Source organism: Microcaecilia unicolor, chromosome 1, assembly GCF_901765095.1.
Source record: "Microcaecilia unicolor chromosome 1, aMicUni1.1, whole genome shotgun sequence".
NCBI lineage: Eukaryota > Metazoa > Chordata > Amphibia > Gymnophiona > Siphonopidae > Microcaecilia > Microcaecilia unicolor.
This window is the reverse complement of record NC_044031.1, coordinates 592,032,464-592,059,919: the sequence shown is the minus strand read 5'-3', so window position 1 is coordinate 592,059,919 and position 27,456 is coordinate 592,032,464. Positions and strand designations below refer to the sequence as shown.

At 43.1% G+C, this 27,456-nt stretch overlaps 1 protein-coding gene across 3 annotated transcripts in view; it reads left to right on the top strand.

The window, feature by feature from the left end:
- Positions 1–27,456, top strand: part of LRRC6 (leucine rich repeat containing 6) — a 98,473-nt gene that overhangs the window by 50,205 nt on the left and 20,812 nt on the right. For 2 of the 3 annotated variants that reach the window (XM_030219284.1, XM_030219293.1), the window contains 3 exons: positions 10,251–10,328; positions 17,416–17,481; positions 26,605–26,683. In XM_030219284.1, coding sequence (XP_030075144.1) covers positions 10,251–10,328; positions 17,416–17,481; positions 26,605–26,683 — 223 coding nt within the window. The remainder of the gene's footprint in view (positions 1–10,250; positions 10,329–17,415; positions 17,482–26,604; positions 26,684–27,456) is intronic. The other variant, XM_030219300.1, reaches the window with a different exon arrangement.

Sequence of the window (27,456 nt, the reverse complement as noted above, 5' to 3'; positions counted from 1 at the left end):
GGGATAGATGGCAAAGTGGGAGGCCAGTGAGGAGTAGGTTGCAGTAGTCAAGGCGAGAGGTAATGAGAGAGTGGATGAGAGTTCGGGTGGTGGTGTAATCCGTTGGGTTGGTCGTGTGAGCCCTTGGGCCCTGGCCGAGGCCAGCAGGGTGCTGACCCAGGCCAAGGGGAGACCGACCCACCACCGCACACCCCAGCTACACAATACCCCCTAAGCTACCCCTCCCCACAGTCCCTCAGGAGGAAGGGAAATAGGCATACAGGCGAGCCTCGCGGCCGAACCGGAACCCACGTACACAGAGCCACTCGTGCGAGCCTCACGGCTGAACTGGAACCCAATCACACACAGGGAGGGGTGAAAGAACCCAGAGGGCCCCCCGGGCCCCAAGATGCCAGACACGCGCTGAACACCAGCAATAGGGCAGAGGGGGAAACTAAGAACCAGAGCGGGCCACGCCCATCCAGGGGACTAGCGCAGGACAGGGGAACTAACACAGCAACCCCCCCACCAGGGTAGGAAGCCCCAGGCAGAAGCCAGAGGAACCAGACACAAAAGGAAGGCAGAAAGCCTTTGCCTTAAACCCACTGTAGACAGAGGCACACAGAACACAAAGGGTTATGCTTGTAGAGCCAGCAGAGAGAGAGTTCCATAAATCAACAAACAATCAGAGAGAACACAGGGCCCATAGAACAAACACACTGGCAGAGGCAGGAATACAATACACACAGTACACAAAGGGTTAAACTCACTGAGCCAGCAGGCCAGGACACTGGGAAGAGAAATCCTTAAAACAAACAAACAAAGGAGAACGCTCTCACTCAGCCCAGAGCCGGGAGGCTGAGCAATGCCCAGCCCCCCACTAAACAAAGGAGCAGCTGACCCTGATTACAGAGCTACGCACACACACACAGCAGCAGCTAACCCAGAGGGAAGGAAAAGAATACTCTAACACAACACAGATCCGTGTCAGAACCTAGAGCACGTTCTGAGAGAAAACTATCAGGCTTTCCAGTTACCACAAGCGTAAGTAACGCAAAAGCAGAGAAACTCTTCAGCTGCAGGCTAAAGTACTATCCCCTGACATCAGCACAACCCCTGGCAGCCAATCAGAAGAGACGTCCCCCCCTCCCCCTCAGCCAAACCGGCAGAATCATAACAGGTGTGCTCAGAGAGGAAAGGGCGAATTTTGCTAATGTTATAGAGGAAGAAGCGACAGGTCTTGGCTATCTGCTGGATATGCGCAGAGAAGGAGAGGGAGGAGTCGAAAATGACTCCAAGGTTGCGGGCAGATGAGACGGGGACGATGCGGGTGTTATCAACTGAGATAGAGAGTGGAGGGAGAGGAGAAGTGGGTTTGGGAGGGAAGACAATAAGCTCGGTCTTGGCCATGTTCAGTTTCAAGTGGCGGTTGGACATCCAGGCAGCAATGTCGGATAAGATGATACCTTTTTTATTGGACATAACTTAATACATTTCTTGATTAGCTTTCGAAGTTGCCCTTCTTCGTCAGATCGGAAATAAGCAAATGTGGTAGCAGATAGTATATATAAGAGAAACATCAAAGCATTACTTTGACAGTCTGACAGAGTTGGAGGGTGGGGGTATGCATGGGGATATCAAAGCATTTCATTGATATCCTGGCTACCGCACCTCTCTACTTAATAGGAGACATAAACCTACATCTAGAAGATCAACACACAGCACAAGAGAATTCAATAAATTTCTTCAACTATGGGAATTCCAATGGCCACCAGTGAACCCAACCCATGTAAAAGGTAGTGCACTAGATCTACTAGCATACAAACTCTCAATAGACCAGAACTTCTCATAAAGAACCAAATATGGACAGAATCCCCCTGGTCTGACCACTTTAGACTAAATATGACCCTTTATTGGAAAATGTGAATTTGCCAGACACAAAGCTAAACCTCATACAAATAAAAAGAGGAAAATTTGACATATCGTCATTCTGGCTCTCCATGTACTAAAATCAGTGGTCAACACCAACCAACTCCACAGAATTCTTCTCAGAATGGGACAAAAGGTGCACTAACATCCTAGACAAAATAGCACCCATACGAACCAAAACCTCACAAAAACGCAATTCAATCCTGTGGTATAATGAGGAACTGAAAAAACTAAAAACCCATTGTAGAAGACAAGATCGAGCTTGGAGAAAAAATAAAAATGAATCTACAGTAGGAAAACGGAAGGAAACACAGACGAGGTACAAATGCAAAATTTTGCAAGCAACAAGCAAATTATACAAAGAGCAAATAGGTCCTTACTATAAAGACACAAGGAAATGATACAATACAGTAAACAACCTACTTGACACCAAAACAGTGATAACGATGAACAAAGGTACCCCACCAACAATTGAACTAGACAGATATTTCGAAGAGAAAATCATCAAGCTACGAGAAAATCTACCTCAGGAAGTTACCAACCTTGAAACTGTTATAGACAAACTAGATCATCCCCCTGAGGAAACACCAGCGGATAGGACTTGGACATCTTTCACCCAGCTTTCTTCTGAGACAGTAGCTCAATTAAAGTTCTCTTCTGCTCACTGCTTACTAGATACATGCCCCAACTACATTGTGAAAGCACCCCCTAATCATTTCATTGAAGAACTCACAACCCACCTAAACTTTATGTTCCATATAGGACCATTCCCAACCTAGGAAGGTAACATTCTGCTGACACTCATCCCTTAAGACACCAAGTAAAACACCAACAATATCTAAAACTACAGCCCACTTGCATCCATACCACTAATGACCAAGATGATGGAAAGTATAGCGGCCAAACTACTAACGGAATACATCAATAAATACTCCATATTACACAAATCCCAGTCAGGCTTCAGACCCCACCATAGCACTGAAACAGTGCTGATTACACTTCTGGCCAAATTCAAACATGAAATCTCAATAGGCAAAAGCATCCTACTACTCCAATTTGACATGGTGGACCACCAAATCCTTCAAAGAATTCTTGATAAGTTAGGAATTGGAGGGAAAACACTTATATGGTTCAAGGGCTTCCTGATCTCGAGGTCTTACCAAGTAAAGTCAAACTCCGTAATCTTTACACCTTCGAAAATGGAATGCAAAGTCCCACAGGGCTCACCACTCTCACCTATTCTGTTCAGCCTAATGATGGTCCCTTTGGCCAGGTCCCTATCCAAAGAAGGCATCAATCCCTTCATCTATTCTGACAACATAACAATCTATTTCCTTTCAAAAATAACCCAGTGGAAATCGCTTTCAGTATGATGAACAGCATAAAAATCATGCAATCTTGGGCTTCAGCCTTCAAGCTGAAATTGAACAGGAAAAAATCACACTGCCTTATTGTCAGGTTCCTCACCTGTTCAGCACTCCCCCAGACTGGGACCGGCCAGAAAGGCAGGAGGATCAGGCTTAGGAAGGTTTGGTTCGGTTTCCTAAGCCTGGCAGCCATTATCTAGCTTGGAGCAAGACCACGGCCATCTTGGTTAACTCAGAGGAATCAACCATGTTTCGGTTTTCCTAGTCCAGCAGCCGTCATCCGACTTGGAGCAAGGCAGCAGCCATCTTGGCTAGCTCAGGAGAGGGCAGCCATCTTGTAGTAACGAGAACAGGAAGGAACTCCATATTTGGTCTTGGGAGGATCTCCTATGGGGGCAGCCATGTTAGATACAGCTGAGTATGGTTGACTCTGATCGCATCCCTATTTAAAGCCCTCCCTTCAGCCCTTCTGTGCTTCGGCTACTACTCTGTTCCAGGGTAGTTGCAGTGTGCGTGGATCTGTTGTCTGTATTCCTGGTTCTGGACTTTACTGCTTGTTCCTGATTATCCTTGTTTGCTGCCAGCCCTGACTACTGCTTGTTCCTGATTATCCTTGTTTGCTGCCAGCCCTGACTACTGCTTGTTCCTGACCATCTCTGCTTGCTCCTGCCTCTCGTCAGGCCAGTCCGCCGACTCCTGTGGTTCCTGAAGTCCCGTTGGCCGCCTGCAGCTGGGGGCTCAACTCCCAGTGAACGGTGGTCGCCGTGGGTGAAGTTAGGGGTTGTCCGGCTGTCCTTTGGAGGCCAGTGGTTTCTCTGCCTCCAGCAGGACCCAAGGGCTCACAGTATTCGATACGAGACACTTATACTCTCATCCCCACACAATATTGAACGTTACACAACCATCCACGCTTTGGGATCATTTCTCCCAATCTCAGACAATCTGAAGATTCTAGGAATCACCATAGATCGTGACTTACCACTCGAAAACCAGACTAAAGCCACTACAAAGAAAATGTTCCACACAATGTGGAAACTTAAATGTATGAAGCAATACTTCCCAAGAGATGTTTTCCGCAACATAATCCAAACCATGGTTCTAGCCCATATAGATTACTGCAGTGGAATCTATGCAGAACGCAAAGAACAAATATTAAAGAAACTGCAGACAGCACAAAATACAGCAGCTACACTCATTTTCTGAAGAAAAAAAGAAACGATTAAAAAGCGCCAAACCCCTTCTCCAAAAACTGCACTGACTACCAATCAAGGCACGCACATCCTTCAAGATTTGCTCTCTGGCCTACAGAATAATTTTTGACTTCTCACCGGGTTACAAGACCAGCCTAATAGATCTACAAAACCAAAATGCAACTAAGTTAGCAAGGTCTTACCTTACCTTCCACTTCCCTAGTTGTAAAAGCATTAAATACAAATCGGCATACGCATCTGGATTCTCATATGTTTGCACCAAGCTCTGGAACACATTACCAAAAGACCTAAAACTCAAGAACAACTACCTAAACTTCTGAAAACACCTGAAAGCCCATTTTTTCAGAAAATTCCTCCCTGCTGAACCAACCTAACCTACCAGAATACCGATTCAGCATTACATAAACACGACAATGGACAGAACAGAACTAAGCCCCGTCACCAAATTCATCCCAGACACTTATAAGTACATAAGTAATGCCACACTGGGACAGACCAAAGGTCCATCAAGCCCAGCATCCTGTTTCCAACAGTCGCCAATCCAGGTCACAAATACCTGGTAAGATCCCAAAAAAGTTGAATACATTTTATGCTGCTTATCCCAGAAATAAGCAGTGGATTTTCTCCAAGTCAATTTAATAATGGTCTATGGACTTTTCCTTTAGGAAGCCGTCCAGACCTTTTTAAACCCCGCTAAGCTAACCGCATTTACCACATTCTCTGCCAACAAATTCCAGAGTTTAATTACACGTTGAGTGAAGAAAACTTTTCTCTGATTCATATTAAATTTACTATTTTGTAGTGTCATCGCATGCCCCCTAGTCCAAGTATTTTTGGAAAGAGTAAACAAACGATTCATGTCTACCCATTCCACTCCACTCATTATTTTATAAACCTCTATCATATCTCCCCTCAGCCGTCTTTTCTCCAAGCTGAAGAGCCCTAGACGCTTCAGCTTTTCCTCATAGGGAAGTCGTCCCATCCCCTTTATCATTTTCATCAACCTTCTCTGCACCTTTTCTAATTCCACTATATCTTTTTTGAGGCATCTATATTCACATAAAGCCTGTCTTACTCAAGACTACTGTTAATCTCATTTACTATATAAACTGTAACCTAATCCTACACTAACTGTTAACCAAGTTATTTGTTTTACAAAAACTGTAACCTATTTACTTCAGACTCCTGTAAGCCACATTGAACCTACCTATAGGTGGGAAAATGTGGGATACAAATGCAGAAATAAATAAATAAAATAACAATCCCTCCCAACTATACCCCCCTCCCACTAACCACCCCAACCCATCATCATCATTTACCCCTTGGTGATTTAACATACACTATATGAAGACTCCTGAAGCAGGCTAACTGCCGAAACACAGTAGTGTGTTGAGTCTTCACCAATAAATGTCTTACCATCCTTAGAAGTCTTCTTGTTTGTGCCTGGTTATTTTCCTACTCTTTTTTTACTGCTTGCCTGTTTACCGTGGGATCTCAGTGTTCCTCTGCCTAGGTGGACTTACACAGTCTCCAATCACTTCCATTGCCTGGGATATGGTGGAGAGTACTTGGATAGTACAAAAAAACAGAAGAAACCAGTCTTCGCAAGGAAATCAAAAAGAAACAAAACAGCAAAGATGACCAACAAAAGCAAAAAGCAAAAAAATATAAAAATAAAAAATATATATATAAAAAACGTCAACATTTAAAATTAATCATAAGATATGTATTTAAAAGATGAATCTATCAAAATCAAAAATTTACATAAAAAAGACGACACTTTGGATGTAAAAATGAAGAATCAACTTTATTAGCCAAACTGTAGCAGGGAGAAAGGGACTCGACACAGCTGTGTTTCGGCCATATTGGCCTGCATCAGGAGTCTATACAAATCAAAAAACATAAAGAATGTAAAACAAACAATGACGTATGGTCACGTAAAGAGACAATACAAAAATATAAATTTTTTTTTACTATTGCAAACGATATCTCAAACATGAGATAAAAGTCAAATAAACATAAAACCAACCACAGAGATAAACTAAACCTAATAAAGATCAGTAATAATTTAACTTCTACGAAAAAACATGTTCAAGGGATATTGTATAAATAATAAACCTAAAATTTTTTACATTCAATTCCAGAGATTTATCCTAGAAGAGGGAATAACCAGCAAATCCACCAGTCCTGCATTTGATCCAAAAAGTGATTTAAAAACTACACATAACATCTTAAATCTAATGTGTTGACATATTGGCATCCAATGTAATTCGTTAAGAATAGGTGTTACAATGTCAAACTACCTGCTCCAAATATCTAGCAGCTGTATTCTGCAAAACAACACCAATCCTGAAAGAAATTCAAGAGAATAGGAAAAGCAGCTGTGGAAGAAGCTCTTCTTTGCTGGTTTTCACAAGCAAGAATCCATCAGCTTCCTGTCAGTGGTCCCCTATTGATGGAGAAAGCCAATCATTTGGCTAAAAGCCTTGGACTGGCCAGTTTTGAATGGCTGGAGTGATGGAAAGTAACACACATCAAGTTCAAGAAACAGCATGGAGAAAAATAAGATGCAGACGAGATGGGTTCAGAGAGATGAGTAGCTAATGTTCTGCCGGGCATCATGCCAAGGAGCATATTCTATAACAGTGCTCTTAAATTTTGGAGCGCCCACAAAACGCCTATTTCCCCACCTATAACCACACCCTTTTTTGGATCTGCACATTAGAATTTAGGCACTTTGCATTGTGGAATACCCTTAGTGAGTTATGTGCTTAAATTCTAATTATTGCCAATTAGTGGTCATTTTTTGTTAAGTGCTGTTAAAAATGCTGATTGGCTTGTTAAGCCAATTAAGTTATACATGCTGCTTTAGAAAATGCTTGGATTTTGGCTTGAACGCTAGGTGTGATATATATCCGGCGGAACAAGTGCAAATGTTAGCACCTGTTTTATAGAATTCCCCCCAGGAGGGCTCCTAATTTTCATGTATTCAATAATTGGCTACTTTCCCTTTATAGAATACTAGAGTAAGCAGGTATACATGTACATATATGATTAAGCACGAGTTAGGCTAGTATAAATGTTTGTGCCTAGTTTTGTAAGATGTGTGCTTAACTTACAGTATTCTATAAGTTTGTCCACAGAACTAGAATGTAATCAAATTCAATGCGAAGAAATGCAAAGTGATGCACTTAGGGAGTAGAAATCCAAGGGAGGCGTATGTGTTAGGTGGGGAGAGCCTGATAGACACGGACGGGGAGAGGGATCTTGGGGTGATAGTATCTGAGGACCTGAAGGCGATGAAACAGTGCGACAAGGCGGTGGCCGTAGCGAGAAGGTTGCTAGGCTGTGTAGAGAGAGGTGTGACCCGCAGAAGAAAGGAGGTTTTAATGCCCCTGTATAAGACGTTGGTGAGGCCCCACCTGGAGTATTGTGTTCAGTTTTGGAGGCCATACCTTGTGAAGGATGTTAAAAAAATGGAAGCGGTACAAAGAAAAGCTACGAGGATGGTATGGGAGTTGCGTTCCAAGTCGTATGAAGAGAGACTTGCTGACCTGAACATGTATACTCTGGAGGAAAGGAGGAACAGGGGTGATATGATACAGACGTTCAAATATTTGAAAGGTATTAATCCGCAAACGAATCTTTTCCAGAGATGCGAAGGCGGTAGAACGAGAGGACATGAAATGAGATTGAAGGGACTCAGGAAAGATGTCAGGAAGTATTTCTTCACGGAGAGGGTGGTGAACGCTTGGAATGCCCTCCCGCGGGAGGTGGTGGACATGAAAACGGTAACGGAATTCAAACATGCGTGGGATAGGCATAAAGGAATCCTGTGCAGAAGGAATGGATCCACAGAAGCTTAGCTGAAATTGGGTGGCGGGGGGAAGAGGGGTTGGTGGTTGAGAGGCTAGGATAGGGGAGGGCAGACTTATACGGGGTCTGTGCCAGAGCCGGTGATGGGAGGCGGGACTGGTGGTTGGGAGGCGGGAAATACTGCTGGACAGACTTATACGGCCAATGCCCTGAAAAAGACAGGTACAAATCAAGGTAAGGTATACACATATGAGTTTATCGTGGGCAGACTAGATGGACCGTGCAGGTCTTTTTCTGCCGTCATCTACTATGTTACTATGTTACTATGTAAGGGTCCGTCAGGGGTCAGCGTTGTCTGCTATGCTGTTTAATATTTTTTCAGTTACCCCTTTGCAGATTGATAAACTGCTTGCAGTTCAAATTTAAACTGTATGTGGATGATATTCAGTTTCTGTTAGAAATTGGTAATTCAGTTGATGAAACTTTCAAGGTACTTACTATTTGTTTGAATGCCATAAATCAATGGCTGTGAGGTAATCATTTAGAACTTAACATGGCAAAAACTCAGATTTTAATACTATCTAGCTTTTCACGTGGTGGTGATCCTCTGTATTTTGTTATTAATAATGTGTCAATTACGATTGTGAACACTGGTCATAATTTAGGTGTTATGTTGGACTCTAAACTTACTATGAAGGCCCAAGTGCAGAAAATAAACAAGTGTTTTTTAGGTTGAAGCTAATTTTGCTAATTTTATATTGGTTAGCCATTCAGATTATAATTATGCCATACTTTGATTATTGTAATGGTCTTTTAATGGGTTTGCATGGAGGTCTCCTAAAGGCTTTACAGGTGACTCAAAATGCCTTAGCTCGAGTTCTTTTCGGATACACACATTTCACCAATTTTAGAAACTTCATTAGCTTCCCCTTAAACACAGAATTCTGTTTAAAAATTTGTTGCTAGTATTTAAAGTATGGAGTAGCCTGGTTTCTCCCTTGATTGCATCAACTGCATATGTATCAACCTTCTAGAGCTTAGAGGTCCTCCAACGTAAACCTTTTGAATGTGCCATCATTTATCAAATTAGATGAATATTGTATGTCAATTTTTAAGGTATGGGGACCAAAATTATGGAATGAGCTACCTGTGACTATAAGATCTAAAACAGCTGTTGATCAATTTAAGCGAGAATTAAAAACTATTGTTTCGGGACACATATGGTGACTAAGTCATTGCTGATGATAGTTAAACTGATTATATTGGAGCATCCAGTGATAAATGTCTCTTTAAAGAAGGAGACAGCTTATATGATGATGTTTGATGAGATTTGTATTTCTGTTTGTTTTTGTTTGATTTAATGTGCATATTTTAATTTTAAGCTGCGTAGAGCATTATAGATTGTGCAGGTTATAATTAAAATAAATAAATAAATGAATGAATGTAAGTATGTGCCCTGCCCACTCTCTGCTGAGGTGCTGCCCATGTGAAAGCCTACCTGCAATGTGCTATTGAAGATACATACATAGTCACAGAATAGCACATAGGTGAAATTTTGATACATATATGGCAGTATTCTGGTGATGTACATGTTTGTGCCGTTTAAATGTGGATGACTGTTATACTCGTCCCACAAGACCTTCACCAGGCAATTCTGTGCTTTCCACTATACATTTTAAAAGTTTTGTCACTTTGAATGCTACAACACCAAGGCTTTAATGGTGTCTTTTGCATATGTTGAAAACAAAGTATTTTTTATTCTTAAAAACAGATTTCTGAGAAAACTTTTCTGTCTATCTTGAATGTTATTTTGTGTTTCTCTTCTCATCCTGGAATTCTCTTGGTTTGATATTTCTTATAAACAATTTGTACTTGCCCGTACTAGTTGATTATATTACACAAAGAAAGTTGGTTCATTTCATGCCCTTAATCTGTTCTTTATTTTTAGGGATTTCAAAAATAAACCGAAGTCACCTAGGACTTTAATCACTGCTGAAGGACGAGTTCTGAATGTAAATGAGCCTAAGTATGTAATAAGTACCATATGGCGAATGACGAATAACATTTATAGGGCTTAAGGGGGATGATATGATTTTAAAATTAAATAGATTTGAAAATCCTTAATAAAATGAACTAACTATGTAATACACAGTTGTATTCACATATTCTTTGTTTCAGGCCCCATGTTGAATTTTGCAGATGTATAGCATGTGAAGGGCAGTTCTGTAACTGTTCGCCTGTGGTTATGTGCATATGCACAAAAAAAGTAGCACACGTGCTTTAGTATCATAAGTGCTATTCTATAAGGGAGTGCATAAGTACTATAGCGTTCAGATGTGGAATGCGGGAGGGACATGATCAGAGCTCCAGTTATGCCTATGTTAGATTCACCTTTGCCGCATTTACGTGACACAGTTACACCAGGTTAATGGTTGGTGTCACTGCTGGTGTCTAAATGTAAATTGCATCGATGTTGCGGTACGCCCAAATGCCGCCATAGAATGCAGTCTCACCACTCAGCATCAGGGAGTCTACAATGAGGCGCCCACTTATAAAATTGCCACCATATAGTCTGCCCATCTGACTGTTATACAGCCATGTTGGGTAAGCTGGCAGTTGGTCCTGTGGAGCTTGCACAGTGCTGGCCTGCTGAAGAAGTGTTGAACTGCTATGCCAGAATGACACCACTTTGGTGTTGTAGTGGCTCATACTGATTATAGGAAAGCCAGATCAGCAGCGGTAGGGAACGGGCACAGTTCCAACCTCTGGAAAGACTTCCTTTACCCCTCATTTTCTATGAGTCTTTTCTCATTATAGGATATGTCCGTTAGGGTTCTGTCCATCTCCCCATAGAAGGCATCCCTTGCTTTCATTAGTGTGAGTTGTGATAGAGGCTTAGATTCTAATGTGTGGCTTGCCTAACTTTGGAGATATTTAGGCAGATGAACGTTAATCTGTCACTGATTTTTTTTGGACGTTTGTCCAAATTACATATCAAAGATGTTTGAATGGCAAAGCCCACTCCACAAGTTCTTGGCTCACCTTTGGGTTTCCCCATTAGAATGTGTAGCCTCTACTACTACTACTTATCATTTCTATAGCGCTACTAGACATACGCAGTGCTGAACACTTGAACATTAAGAGACAGTTTTTGCTCGAAAGAGCTTACAATCTAATCAGGACAGACAATCAAGTGGGAATGATAAAACAGATATGGGTACTGTACAAGTGAGTAGAGGTTAGGAGTTAAAAGCAGCATCAAAAAGGTGGGCTTTCAGCCTAGATTTGAAGACGGCCAGAGATGGAGCTTGATGTACCGGCTCAGGAAGTCTGTTCCAGGTATATGGTGCAGCAAGATAAAAGGAAAGGAGTCTGGAGTTGGCAGAGGAGGAGAAGGGTACAGATAAGAGAGATTTACCCCGTGAATTGAGTTCCTGAAGAGGAGTGTAGGGAGATATAAGAATGGAGAAGTACTGAGGAGCTGCAGCGTGAATACACTTGTAAGTCAATAACTGTATGCGGAAACGGATAGGGAGACAATGAATTGACTTGAGGAGAGGGCTAATATGAGCATAGTGATACTGATGGAATATAAGTCGTGCAGCAGAAGTTTGAACAGATTGAAAGGGAGAGAGATGGCTTAATGGGAGACCTGTGAGAAGCAAGTTGCAATAGTCTATGCGTGAGGTGATAAAGAGTGTGGGTAAGGTTTTGGTAGTGTGCTCAGAAAGGAAAGGACAAATTTTGGTGGTGATATAGAGAAAGAAACAACAGGTTTTAGCAGTCTGTTGGAAATGTGCAGAGAGAAGAGTCACAGAAAACCCCAAGGTTATAAGCTGATGAGACAGGGAGGATGAGAGTGCTATCCACAGAGATATAGAATGGGGGAAGAGGGGAGATGAGTTTAGGGGGAAAGATGAGAAGCTTGGTCATGTTTAGTTTCAGATGGTGGTGAGACATCCAGGCAGCATTTTCAGACAGGCAGGCTGATACTTGGGCCTGGATTCCTGATGAAATGTCTGGTTTGGAGAAGTAGATCTGGGATTCATCAGCATAAAGGTGATACTGAAAACCATGGGATGAGATCAGAACACCAAGAGAAGAAGTATAGATGGGAGAAAAAAAGATGTCCCAAGACAGAGCCCTGAGATACACCAACTGATAGTGGGATAGAAGTGGAGGAGGATCCACCAGAGTATACACTAAAAGTGAGAAGGAAGAGAGAAGAAAACCAGAAAAGCCCTGAAACCCAAGTGAGGACAGCATATCAAAGAGTAGGCAGTGATCAACAGTGTCAAAAGCAGCAGATAGATTGAGAAGGATGAGGATAGAATAAGCAGATAGATTGAGAAGGATGAGGATAGAATAGAGACCTTTGAATCTGGGCAGGGATGGTTCATTGGAGGCTTAAGGGCTGTTTCAGTTGCATGAAGAGGGTGAAAGCCAGATTGAAATGTATCAAGAATAGCTTGAAATGAAAGAAAGTCAAGACAGTGGTGGTGAACAGCAAATCTAAAAGTATCTTGGATAGGAAAAGGAGGAGGGAGATGAGACGATCGTTGGAAGGACAGGTAAGGACCAATGAAGGTTTTTTGAGGTGTAGTGTAACTATGGCTTGTTTGAAGGCATCAGGAACAGTCGCAGTGGAAAGTGGAAGATTGAGGATATGACAGATAGAAGGGATGACAGTAGGAGAGATAGTGCTAAGTAGATGGGTGGGAATAGGATCAGAGGAACAGATAGTCAGTTTGGAGGAGGAAATTAAATGTGCAGTTTCCTCTTCTGTGATTTCAGAAAAGGAAGAAAAAGAGGCGGGTTGAAGGAGGGTTGAGAGAATGGACTGAGGGAAGGAGAGGTGGAGGTGACTTGTTTGAGGTTAATCTTGTGAACCTTATCATGGAAGAACTCAGCCAGAGTCTGGGTAGAAAGTGAAGGGGGGAGTAGGAGGTGAAGGCACTTTCAGGAGCGAGTTCAATGTGGCAAAGAGACGTCGATGGTTTGAGCCAAGGGAGTTGGTCAACTGGATGTAGTAGTTATGTTTGGCAAGTGGAAGAGCAGACTGGAAGGAGGTCAGCAAGAATTTGAAATGTATGAAGTTGGCATGGGATTAAAGGCATTCAGCATATCGAACACAGGAATGTAGGTAGCGGATTCTAGAGGTCAGCCAAGGCTGGGGTTTGCTACGCCTTACAGAATGGGGAATGGGAGGAGTGAGAGTATTCAGAGCAGAGGAGAGGCTAGTATTTATAGGAAGAGACAGCCTCATTGGATAACATAGTGGTTGAAAAGAGGTTTGAAACACTGGAGGACAGAGTAGAAGAGTCAATAGCCTGAAGATTCTTAAATGTATTGGTGAAGATTGGATGGGACTGGGGGGGGGGGGGGAATGGTGTTATCAGGTGATGGTCAGAGAGGGGAAGAGCTGAGGAGTCAGAAACTGGAGAGTGAGCAGTTGGAGAAGAAGATAAGATCAAGGCGGTGGCCATTCTGGTGAGTAGGGGTAGTGGAGCACAGTTGAAGATTGAAAGAGGATGTTAAAGTGAGAAACTGAGAAGCATAAGAGTCAGAGGGATCATTAGCATGAATGTTAAAATCCCCAAGAATAAGGGAAGGAGATGAAGGTTCAAGAAAGAAGGAAAGCCGGGAGTCAGTCAGTGAGAAAGGAAGAAAGGGACTTATCAGGGGATCGATAAATGACTGCTACTCGTAGAGGTAGAAGAGTGAATAGATGGATGGAGTAGACTTCGAAGGAAGAAAAGCAGTGAGACTGAGGTGGAAGTAGAGGCTGAAATCTACAAGAAGGTGAGAGTAGTAGCCTGACACCACCTCCGCGGCCAACCGGGCAAGGAGTATGGGAGAAAGGTAAAGTCCATGACACAGGGCCGCAGCTGAAGCAGAGTCTTCAGGGCAAAGCCAAGTCTTAGGGCAAGCAGATGGAGAGTACGAGAGAGGAGGTCATGGATGTAGGAAAGTTTGTTGCAGACAGAGTGGGCATTCCACAGAGCACGTGAGAAAGGCAGAGAGGAAGGGGAGAAAAGAGGAACAGAAATTAGATTGGAGACATCACTGTGTTACCTGCATGAATAGGATGGAAACTGATGTGGAGGACCGTGATAGGGATTGTTATCCCCAGCGGAGAGCAGGAGAAGGCGCAAGAGAGTATGGAGAAGAGTAGGAGAGGCATGATGATGGCGATGAAGACGAGATGTACTCAGACAGAATGGAGATGGTTGAATGAAAGGAAGGAAATGTTGAAGGTTGAGAGCTGAGAAGAAGGGAGAAGACAAAAGAGATGGTGAGATGATGAAAGCAGAAGGTGGGCAATGTGTTCCTGGAATACAGTGGTTTCAGATGGTGAAAGAGATTGGGAAGGGAAAGTACCAAGAAGAGAAATTGTACTGAAGTTACGCAGTGCTTTGTCAGTATTATATTTCTTGAATTTGACTAGTTGGGTGATATCTCCCTGGTCTTGAGTCTTTGTCACTGTCTATCCCATGTGGCAAAATTCATATTATGTGTGTGTGTCTTTGATTATGTTATTAGATGGTAAGCCAGGTGGTATAATCTGTTGAGCTGTAAGAAAGGTCCGCAGTTTTAGGATCCCTTTTAGGTAGCTGTTCCTGTGTGGAAAGAAGACTGCCATTCCTGAACAAAGCTGTCCTGTCATGTAGAATAAGTGTTGCATCTGTGCTAATATGTGATAAATGACCATCCCATGTGGACCAACTGTGTATGTGTGTGGCTAGAGACTCCCAGCAGCATCTTTGGCCTGCCCCTATCATCACTTGTCGGCACAGGCTATGTCTTCCATTGATATTCACACTGCTTTGGGCTCCCCTTCCTCTTAGGAGCTAACAGCAGCTCAGATGTACAAGCAGAGACAAAAAAAAAAAAAAAAAAGTGCACAGCATGGCTGTTCTTTAACCCCTGAGCTTTGCTGACAAACTGCAAGAGTCTGACCCCATCCCCTGTTAAAACCCTTGCAGCAGCAGGTATGGTCTCTCAGTTGAAGTAGGGGCAACAGTGCAGATGGCATGTGGTAGAAGGCTGCATGTGGTTTGATGATGCTGGAATGAGCTTGGAGGAAAAGAGTATATGGTTGGGTTCTAGAGCACAGATTCTTTTCATGCTTATAAGCAGTCACCTGAGGTCAAACAGCCGGCAGAGGAAAATGCAGAGCCTCTCTGTGATTTGTACCAGAGTTGACCAAGATGGTGGCTTTGGCTGCTAAGCATTCCACAGACTGCTGTGGTTTCATTACTGGGCAGCGACACCACCTCTAAATCCCACTTAAGCTGTCCTCAGTAAACTCATTTGGGAGATCTTGGAAAGGAAAGTTAGGGGCTGATATTCATCCCACATTTTTTTTTTAAACTCCAGCCGCAGTGGGTAAAAAAAACAACTGGATATTCAGCACCTGTATCCTGATAGCAGTCAGCACTGAATATCTAGGAATCACTTATTAGCAACGCTAATCAGTTGGCAACAATATTCAAACAGCTACCTGGATAGATAAAGGTCAGAATAGCTTTTTTTCTTCGCCCAAGCTCCAGCAATTTACTGCTCCGGGACTCTTTAGATAGTGGAAGGGAGGGTGATACAGGTTTCTTGATAGGCCATTTCTCCCAGTGAAACCAGTATCTCCATATCTTGGCTCCTCTTCTTAGGGATTGGTGGGGGGGCATCTTGGAAGGTTTTTTTGTTGTTGTTGTTGGGTTTTTTTTTTTTTTTTTACCAGTAGTGAACAAAAATCACTTTAGATCGAGGGTTCTTGAACATAGTACTATATAGCTATGTCCTGGAATTTGCCTCACCAGTTTAAGATACCTTTATATTGTTCCCTTGTTCTGTGGTAAAGAGAATTGCAGTACTAGTCACATTGGACAATGGTTCAGTTGGAGGCAATGGTCCTTGACTCACAAGCAGAATGAGGTCAGGGCAGATATTCTGTGTACCAGTGGCGTAGCTACCATTGAGTGAGTCCGGCAAAATGCCCAGGGCCACCCGATAGTAGGAGCTGCCTGCGGTGATAAACCGTCCTTCCCTCCCTTTCTTAGCCACCTGCTAACACCCCTCTCGTGCCCACAGCTCTGATGTCTCTCCAGCTCCTCTTCCCTTTGCGGCTTGATATCTTTTACCCCTCTCATGGTCCTCAAAGCATGCATGTAGGTCGCCGGCAGTGACAGTGAACGAGGCAGACTACCTCTGCCTGACCCACCTGGACCTTTCCTGGGCTGCAAACCATCCTCATTATAGAGGTGGGATGCGACCCAGAAAAGGCCCATGAGGGGCTGGACAGAGGCAATCTGTCTCAATCACTGTCGCTGCCAGTGATCTGCACTTGTTTTGAGGACCTTGGGGGGGGGGGGGGCGGAGAGATGCTGTGCCTTTCTGGGTTGGAGGGTTGCGGCAGAGAGATGCCGGGCCCTTGCGGGTTGGGGGGAGGGTAAAAAGATACCAGGCCCAGAGGAGGGTAGAGAAATGCCAGGCCTGCAAAGGGGGAGAGAGGAGAGAGTAAAGAGGCTGAGCACCCCAGAGGGAAGAACTTCTGGAAAGGGAACTGAGGGGAAAATAAGAGATCTGGAGCAAAAAGAGAGGGAGGGAGTTTGGATGAGGAAGAGAAGCAGAAGGAGGGGAGGTGAGAAATGTTGCCAGGGGGTGGGGGAAGCAAAAGGAAGGAAGAGAGAGAGAGACACCTGGAGCAAAGGGGATGGTGCGAGACTAGGGGAAATGCTGGACTGGGGGAGTTGTTGGAGTAAAGAGAGAGAGACTGGACCGGGGAGAAAGATGCTGGAGAAGCAGAGGGAAGGGGAAGAGAGAGAGAGAGAGACCTGGAACAGGGGGAGGGGGAGAGATGCTGATTTGGGAGGTTGGTGAAGAGAACAGAGATACTGGGCTAATGTGGGTTGGGGGGAGGAGAGAGAGAGACTAGACCTAAGGTTAATGGCAGTAGCCTGAATACACTACTTTATATGTGAAGAACATTGCCCTCAGCTGTATTTTGGTTTCAATATGTGGTAGTATTTGGAACAGCAGAGATGCTCTGATTTTGAGACCCTACTATATATATTTCTTTTTTTCCATATTTTATTATTCTTTATATTTATTACTAGGCTGGATTTCATTTTGACAGATGATGAAGAGCACAACCAGCTAATTCTGGATCTTGCTGTTTACAGGTTAGATTTTACTCCAACTACTTTTTTGGTACAGTTATTCTTGCTGTATTACAGTATGCTTTTGACTGAGGGCTATAAAGCGTAAGGTTGGAATTTTTAAAATGGGATCTGACCCAAATTTGCAGTTATTTGCATGCTAATGCTCTAACTTGATTGGCTAATTGATAGTACTGAGCCCAATATTTAAAAAAAAGCCGAGCTCCTAAGTTAGGCTCCCTAAATTTGTGAGCTATTTTAAATCAAACTTAGGAGCTTAAGTTTTCAACTGAAAATTCATCTTAATTTAGGAGCTTATAAGTGTTATGCTTAAAAATGTAGGGGTGAATATTGAAAGTGATTTAACCATGCAGGAAAGGCTCAGAAGTACATTGAAGTGTCATTTTGGCATGGCTCGATAGTGTCGCAGTATCATGGGGCTGCAACCATGGGTTGCGACCAAAAAAAGGTTTGATAAGCTCTGCCACAAAGAAAAGTAGCTGCCTACTTTTCTTTGTAGAATACGTGCTGATTGGGTGCCTTCTGGGCGCCTATATATAGGCACACAGTTATAGAATAACTCTCATAGGAGGCAACGTATAACTGGGCATCTCTGTTTAGATGCACCAAGGCTACATGGTAATAGCCTATTCTGTAATGGAACATAAACATCTAGGTTCCTCTGTAGAAAACTAGTGTAACCCAGTATCATTACTCCTAACATTTCGGCACCTGCAATTGTACCAGTTAAAGAGCTTTCCTAAGTGCAGGCACCTAAATACAGCAGAGTCATGCATAACTGTAAACTACAGCAGTGGTTCCCAAACTTCTCCTGGGAGCTCCTCAGCTGGTCAGGTTTTCAGGATATGCACAATGAATGTGTATGAGAGAGATCTGCACGCACTGTCTCCACTGCATGCAAATCTCTCTCGTGAGTATTCATTATGGATCTTCTGAAAGCCTGACTTGCTGGGGAGCCCCAGGACAGGTTTGGGAACCACTGACTTACAGTATTCTGTAAATTACATACATAAATGAAAACCCCCACCTGTGTTCCACTCATGCTCCACCCCTTTGTACGTCTCCTTGTACCAAACAACCCTCCCCCTCCCTTCCTTATCCCATGAAAATATGTATCTGCATGGTTGCATGCTGACCAATTGGAGTGGAGTGGAGGAGTGGCCTAGTGGTTAGGGTGGTGGACTTTGGTTCTGGGGAACTGAAACACTGAGTTCGATTCCCACTTCAGGCACAGCATGTGACTCTGGGCAAGTCACTTAACCCTCCATTGCCCCATGTAAGCCGCATTCAGCCTGCCATGAGTGAGAAAGCGCAGGCTACAAATGTAACAAAAAAAAATATCACACTACCATTATTGTATTTTGTTTTGTGTTAAATTATGATGTGCTATTTATTGTTTTACTAGTAAATAAGGCCCGTTTCTGACACAAATGAAATGGGCGCTAGCAAGGTTTTCCTCAGAGTGTGTATGTTTCAGAGAGTGAGAGAGAGTGTGCGAGTGTCTGTGTGTGTGACAGAGAGAGAGTGTGTCTGGGTGCGAGTGTGTCTATGAGAGAGAGAATGTGTGTGTTTGAATGGGAGTGTGTGTTAGTGAGTATGTGAGACACAGTGAGTGTAAGAGAGAGAGTGTGTTTCACACAGATACACTGTGTGTGAGAGAGAGAGAGTGTGTGTGAGAGACAGAGAGAGTGTGAGAGAGTATGCGTGCGATACACAGTCTCTCTGTGAGACCGAGAGAGTGTGTGAGAGTGACTCAGTGACACATAGAGAGTGAATGTGATACAGTGTGAGACATAGTGTGAGAGTGTGTGAGAGAGAGAAAAAGACACTGACTGTGACATAGAGAGTGTGTGTGTGACAGAGATACCTCCCCTCCCCTCCATCTGTGGTGTGGGGACCCCCTCTCCCAACTGTCCCCCTCCCCTCTGGTCGCAGGACCCCTCCCCTGTGGTCTCAGGATCCCCTCTTCCCCTGTCAGGTCTCAGGACCCCCTGCTCCTCCCCCCCCCCCCCCCCCCGCGTGGTTGGCAGCACCGTGCAAGTGTGTGTGTGAGAGAGTGAGACTGGGTGCGAGTGTGTCTGTGAGAGAGAGAGTGTGTGTGTGATTGTCCTCTGTCCCCTGCCCCTCCTGCAGCCACCCAGTGATTCTCCTTTGTCCGCTGCCTCTCCTCGAGTCACCCAGCGATTCTCCTCTGTCCGCTGCCCCCCTCGAGCCATCCAGTGATTCTCCTCTGTCCGCTGCCCCCCCTCGAGCCATCCAGTGATTGTCCTCTGTCCCCTGCCCCCCCTCCAGCCACCCAGCGATTCTCCTCTGTCCCCTTCCCTCCCCCTTCAACCACCCAGCGATTATGCTCTCCCCTGCCCCCCCTTCAGGCATCCAGCGATTTCTCCTGTTTCCCCTGCCCCCCTCCAGCCACCCAACGATTCTCCTCTCTCCGCTGCCCCCCCCTCGAGCCATCCAGCGATTCTCCTCCTCTGTCCCCTGCCCCCCCTCCAACCACCCAGCTATTATCCTCTGTCCCCTGCCCCAAGTTTCAGGGTCCCCCTCCCTCCCTTTTAGTTCTAGTGTCGTCGTCCCTCCCTTCCTCCCTCCCTCCCAGTTCGTCGCACTCGCTCAAAGTTTTAGAAATCATCATTAAAAGGCGTGCAGCCTCGGTCCTTCTCTCTGTGTTAGCTGTGGTCCCGCCCTCATTGCGGAAAGAGGAAATGAGGGCGGGACCAGAGCTAACAGAGAGAAAGTCCGAGTCTGCATGCGTGTTGGTGGCGATCTGGGGGGGGGGGGGGCGTGGCGTTGCGACAAGGGCAGCAGGGGTGGGGCCTCGTGGTTAGTCAGTGCTGCGGCTGACGTTCCCGGAAGTATGTGATGTTCAGTAGCCCAGCAGAGCGCACGAATGCCTCAGCCATGAGCCATGCAGTCAGCTTCAGAACGTTGGAGGTGGGTTTTATTATATAAGATGATATATTTGATGTATTTATTTCATAATGTATATCATCATAGGGGATATCAACTTACACCTTGAAGACCCCACCTCAACTAGCACCCAAGAATGCGAAGAGTTCCTACAACTATGGGATCTCCACAAGCCAAACACGCAACCAACCCACAACAAAGGACACACATTAGACATCATTACACACAAATTCGACCCCGATTTAAACCTTATACTAATTGATACAAAGTGGACACCTACACCGTGGTCCGACCACTACAAAGCAAAACTCCACCTCCAATGGCGAAAGAAAGACTCACCCAATAAACAAATACGAAAAACCTACACCACAAGAGGAAGAATAGACCCAGCAACACTTTGGCAACAGATTTACAATAATGAATGGACTACAAAAACTGATTCACACCAATTCCTCCAAGAATGGGACAAAAGATGCAAACACATACTAGACGACATAGCCCCGATCCAAACCAGAACCACACATAGAAAGAACTCACTACCATGGTTCAACGAAGACCTGAAAAAACTTAAAACACAAGTTAGAAGGCGGGAACGAGCATGGAACAAACAAAAAAACAACTCCACATACGAAGCCTGGAAACAACTACATAGGAAATACAAATACACCATAAGACAAACTAAAAGAACATACTACAAAACCATAATCGGATAAAATTACAAAGAAACACACAAACTCTTCCAACTAGTGAACAAATTACTAGACACCACACCGGTCACATCTAACAGTACAGAGGCACCAACAGCAGACAGCCTCGCGAAATACTTCAATGAGAAAATCGTAAAACTAGGACATCAGATACCTAGCAGCACCACCGACTACACCACAATCCTCGACTGCCTAGACCCAGACTCTGGTGTATACCCTGCGGACAGAACCTGGACAAACTTCGAGATGGTATCAGAAGGCAGCATCTCCCAAATGCTCAAGAGATTTGCCAAATCTCACTGTAAACTAGACATATGTCCCAACAACCTCATAACATTCGCTCCTCAACAATTTATAACAGACCTCACAGAACATCTGAACCACATGCTACAAAATGGTCTCTTCCCAAAGGAGAAAGGAAATATTCTACTCACCCCCATACCCAAAGACGCAAAGAAAAATGCTAGTGAACTAACTAACTACAGACCAGTAGCTTCTATCCCCCTAATAACCAAAATAACTGAGGGAATGGTAACCAAACAACTTACTGCCTACTTAAATAAGTTCTCAATACTCCATGACTCCCAATCAGGTTTTCGTGCTAACCACAGCACTGAAACAGTACTAGTCACTCTCATGTCCAAATTTAGACAACTAATCGCTACTGGCAAAAACATACTACTACAATTCGACATGTCCAGCACTTTCGATATGGTTAACCACAGTATTCTACTACATCTCCTTGAATACTTCGGAATCGGAGGCAATGTTCTTAATTGGTTCGAAGGATTCCTAACCACAAGATCGTACCAAGTGACATCCAACTCGACTACATCTGCCACATGGACACCTGAATGCGGAGTTCCACAGGGATCCCCCCCTCTCGCCGACTCTATTCAATTTAATGATGATACCTCTGGCTAAACTACTATCCAACCAACACCTCAACCCATACATATACGCAGACGACGTAACGATTTACATCCCATTCAAACAAGATCTACAGGAAATCTCCAACGATATCAACCAAAGTCTGCACATCATGCACTCATGGGCGGACACATTCAAGCTCAAACTTAATGCAGAAAAAACCCAATGCTTAATACTCACCTCTCAACACAATACGAGCAAATTCACCACCATAAACACACCAAATCTGACACTCCCTATCTCGGACACCCTAAAAATCCTAGGAGTGACTGTCGATCGTCATCTAACACTTGAGAATCATACGAACAACACAACCAAGAAGATGTTCCACTCAATGTGGAAATTAAAAAGAGTAAAACAGTTCTTCCCAATGACAGACTTCCGTAACTTGGTACAATCAATGGTGCTCAGCCACCTAGACTACTGTAATGCACTATACGTTGGCTGTAAAGAGCAAATAATCAAGAAACTCCAGACAGCCCAGAACACCGCAGCCAGACTTATATTCGGAAAAGCAAAATATGAAAGCGCCAAACCACTACGAGCAAAGCTACACTGGCTCCCACTCAAAGAACGCATCACGTTTAAGATTTTTACACTAGTTCATAAAATCATCCATGGAGACGCCCCAGCGTATATATCAGACCTGATAGACTTACCGACAAGGAACGCCAAAAAATCAGCCCGCACATTTCTCAATCTTCATCTCCCAAGCTGCAAAGGTTTAAAACACAAACTTACGCATGCAGCAAACTTCACCTACTTGAGTACCAAGCTATGGAACGCACTGCCGCACAACCTGAGAGGGATCTACGAACTAACAAACTTCCGAACATCACCGAAGACCCATCTTTTTAAAAAGGCATACGACATAGAATAACAAATATAAATGTACACATCTCCCACACCTTTACTCAGAACTATTTTTATAATATCTGCTTGCTTTATACTTCTACTATATCACTCAAAATCTCTATTTAACAACAAGTAACTACTTTTATAATATCTGCTTGCTTTAAACTCTAAATTGTTATTCAACATCTCTATGTAACAATAAGTGATTACGTTCTAATCTATTACCACCAAGAACGATACATTGTAAGCCACATTGAGCCTGTAAAGAGGTGGGATAATGAGGGATACAAATGCAATAAATAAATAAATATGAGTTGTTACCTGTACTTTTAGACAGCGCAGGCTAGAAATGTTTTAAATAGATACTTATATCTTCTGCATTTACTTCAGACCTGCTGAAAAGCATTCCTAAGGGAAAGTGCCTAGACTATCCATACACGCTCTAATTCTATAATCTGGCATGCATATTTTAACGCCTACTGTGCAGAATTGCATGCAGGTTATAGAATAATGGCAGTTAAGCGCATAGGTTATTTATTAATTTAGGTGCTAATTGGTGTTAACCAATAATTGCCAGTAATTGGAGTTAATTGGCACAAATTTGTAGTTAGGCAGTTACCTACCTTTAATCGGTATTCTATTACCTTAGCTTCCTAACTGACAGCTGTTAGTTGTGAGCATTTACACTAGTCATTGACTCGAGATTACATTGATAAAATACCCACAAATCATGCTCCAAATCACTATCACAAATAGATATTGTGATAAACAATCCCAAATATGCACAGACTACATAGGGTAAAGCTGTGTATAAAGTATATAACCACTCCGAGCTCTCAAACTTTCATTGCTCTAAGCTTTACGTGCTCACTTGTCATCAGTCTTCAATTTAACTTCTACTCAATCATTTCAATGTTAATTTCAAAAATATATATCAAACTGGAAAGATTAAAAAAACAATTTCAAAATTCTGCTGCACGACTAATATTCTGCAAGTGTCGTTATGCTCATATTAGCCCTCTCCTCAAGTCACTTCACTGGCTTCCTATCCGTTTCCGCATAAAGTTCAAACTCCTCTTATTGACCTATAAGTGCATTCACTCTGCAGCTCCTCAGTACCTCTCCACTCTCATCTCTCCCTACATTCCTCCCCGGGAACTCCGTTCACTAGTTAAATCTCTCTTATCTGCACCCTTCTCCTCTGCTAACTCCAGACTCCGTACCTTTTATCTTGCTGCACCATATGCCTGGAATAGACTTCCTGAACCGGTACGTCAAGCTCCATCTCTGGCCATCTTCAAATCTAAGCTAAAAGCCCACCTTTTTGATGCTGCTTTTAACTCTTAACCCTTATTCACTTGTTCAGAAACCTTATTTTATCATCTTCACTATAATATTCCCTTATCTCTTGTTTGTCCTGTTTTCCTAATTACAGGGACTGTCTCTTCATGTTCAAGTGTACAGTGCTGCGTACGTCTAGTAACGCTTTAGAAATAAGTAGTAGTAGTAGATTTAGCTTAAATAGCATTTCTTGAAGAACAAAAATCAGCAAGGGGGCTGTGTTATCCAACACATTCCATGTTTCACCTCATGACTTTATCAAGGATCTGCCCCTGCAAAAATCATAATTTAGAAAAAATCCTAAAGGGTTAATTATCCAAATACCCATATCATTTTTATAAATAAACCCATGCCTTATGCCGCAGACATCAGTCATCACTATGCTTCCTTGGCCAAGATGATGTCGGCATCTACAACCCTTTTTAAACAAGACTTTAAAATCAGCTGATCATATGACAATCAATCACAGCATGTCAAGATCATAATAAAGAATTCCATTCAATTTCTGCATTTAGACCTTACGGACTGACTGTATTTAAACAGACGATACATCTCTGCTCGTTATAATTAAGATAGTTTTCATAGTTGCCTCCCTCCCTCCCAGCTTTAACCTGATCTATGATCCTCCACTTTAAATCCTTAACAGAATGAGCATAAGTCAGCCAATGGCTCACAAATGGTGTCTGTTGGTTCTCATTTAGTATACATGACTTATGCTCATTCAAACGTAATTTCACTGCTCTACTTGTACGCCCCATGCAGACCAGTCCACAAGGACAAAGTATTATGTAGACCACATTAGATGAGGCATGTGTTATATTAGACTGAGCATAACTAACCCTCCCTGTTTTGTGATCCAACCAATGATTTACTGATATTGTTAAAACACACCATTGGCAACTCCCACAACTCTCACGGGAGGCAAATAACTCGCATTTCTTCCTATCTTTCAGAAGTCTCTGATGTGCTACCTTTTCCCCAATAGTTTTAGAGCGAGTATATGCTATTACAGGAAAGTTTTTAAAACAAGCATATAATTGTACCACATGCCAACGTGATCGCATACTATGCACAAATGCCGTTACAGCATGTGAAAAAGGCAATACACATGTCAAAACCTCTTCCTCTTGTTGATGTCTAGATTCCTGGAGTAGCAAGGGGAGCTGTGCAAACCGGGCTCTCAAATAAGCTTGCTTAACTACCTTTTTTGGATACCCCCTTTCCAAGAATCAGTCTTTTAGTGTAGCTGCCTGGAATCTAAATTCTTCAATTGTGGTACAGAGGTGCTGAAAGTCACAAAAATTGTCCAATAGGTAAATTAAACTTCAGCTTATAAGGGTGGTGTCACAAAACGCCTAGCCACCCACCTGAGGTTATCCCGTGACCACTTAGAGGGTCTGTCTCCAGCTCAGCTCAGGTCCTCCTGCACCTGCCGATTGTGCTCTACACTAGCACCCTCCTCCCACCGATTGGGTCACAACCACGTCTGTGCGAGGATGCTGGACTGTGGTGTTTTTGTACAGGAGATTGAAGAGGGGATGCTGGTCATAGGGGGAGGGAAAGGGGATTGGTCACTGTTCGAAATAGGATTGTAGTCTTGATGGACATTTGGGCTGACCCACTACTAGGGCAAATCTTATCTTAGCTTCTTATACGTGTACATTGTATCTGCCTGTGCTCCACCCCAAAACTGCTCCTGAACGTACTTGCACCCTGGTTGAATAAAAATACACATGTTCTGGTCATTGGCCATGACCTAGATTTATAAGAAGCATTTGGGACTAGATTCTATATGTTACACCTAAAAAATTGGTGCCACAATTTAGTCATACGAGATAGAATAAGCCTAAAAATCTGTACAGTATATAGAATACACGGAGCGCTGTTCCATACAACTAAATTTAGTCATGGGCAATTATGCAAAGGAAAACTTGGTGTAAATCCTGACGCCTAAATTATGTGTGGAACGGGTGTATTCTATAACGTGCATAGATTTTAGAAACGCCCATTCCACAACCATGACCATGCCCACTTTTCAACTACACGCCTTATAATTTGCGCGCACCACTTGGACAATTCTACACGTAAATTCTAATTAATTCCAGTTACTTCTGATAATTGATTGTTAACATCCAATTATCAACACTGATTAGCTTCTTAACTAATTAGCTTACGCAAATTGTTATGGAATATGTGTTGATTTCCGCATGGAAATCAGCGTGAAATATAGAATCCCAGGGTTTATGTGCAAAAAAGGGTTTATAGAATTGTCTCCAATGTCGATAGTATAGTAATCTTATTTCAGCAACTAAAATACTAGAACTATATCTGAGGAGATATTTTCAATAGTTAAATTATGAAATGTTTTAATATATTTTATTAGATTTTTGGATACCTCTCTAATTCATGTTGATGTACAACCTACTTACATACGAATAATGGTGAAAAACAAGGTAGGCATGGTATGTCATTTTTCCATAATGCAAAATATGCAATGGAATGATTTTTTAAAATAACTGTAATAATTATTTTATTTCTTTTTCCCATAGGCAGGGAATAAAAGAAAAGCAGTAATGAGTTAGGTTCATAACTAACTATGGGTTTCTTTTACTAAGCTGCGCATACGTATCCTACGTGTATCAGTTTTGAAATACTGCCTGGCTACTATGTGGCTGGCCCGGGTGGTAATTTCGTTTTTTACATGTGTTTCTGGCGCGTGGCGCTAACCGAGTAGTAATTGGCATTGTATGCGTATAGACCATTACTGCCCGGTTAACGTGTGAGACTTTTCCACAAGGCCAATGGTGGCGGTAAGGTGTCAGGCCCAAAATGGACATGCGCCAGTTTTCTATTTTGCCGCTAGTCCATTTTTGGCCCCCCAAAAAGGCATTTTTTGCAGGCGCACTGAAAAATGGTCCTGTGCGCATCAAATACACGTGTCTATACCAGTCAGGCCATTTTTCGGTGCACCTTAGTAAAAGGACCCCTATATTTCATAACTTAATTTAGAAATATAGTTGTAGTTTAGTATCTGAATTGATTTCTACCAGAACTAAAGGGACAGTTGAGTTGTAAAAATATTACAGATGTCAACAGTAGTGGGTTCAGGAGTGTGATCTCTATCAAGATCAAGATGACTGCATGCCAGTGAGCTCTGATTTGCAGGACTGGTTCTTGGCTATGCTTGCTATGGACAAACAGAAGGGAATATTTGAGATCTTACCGTTCTGTGTCT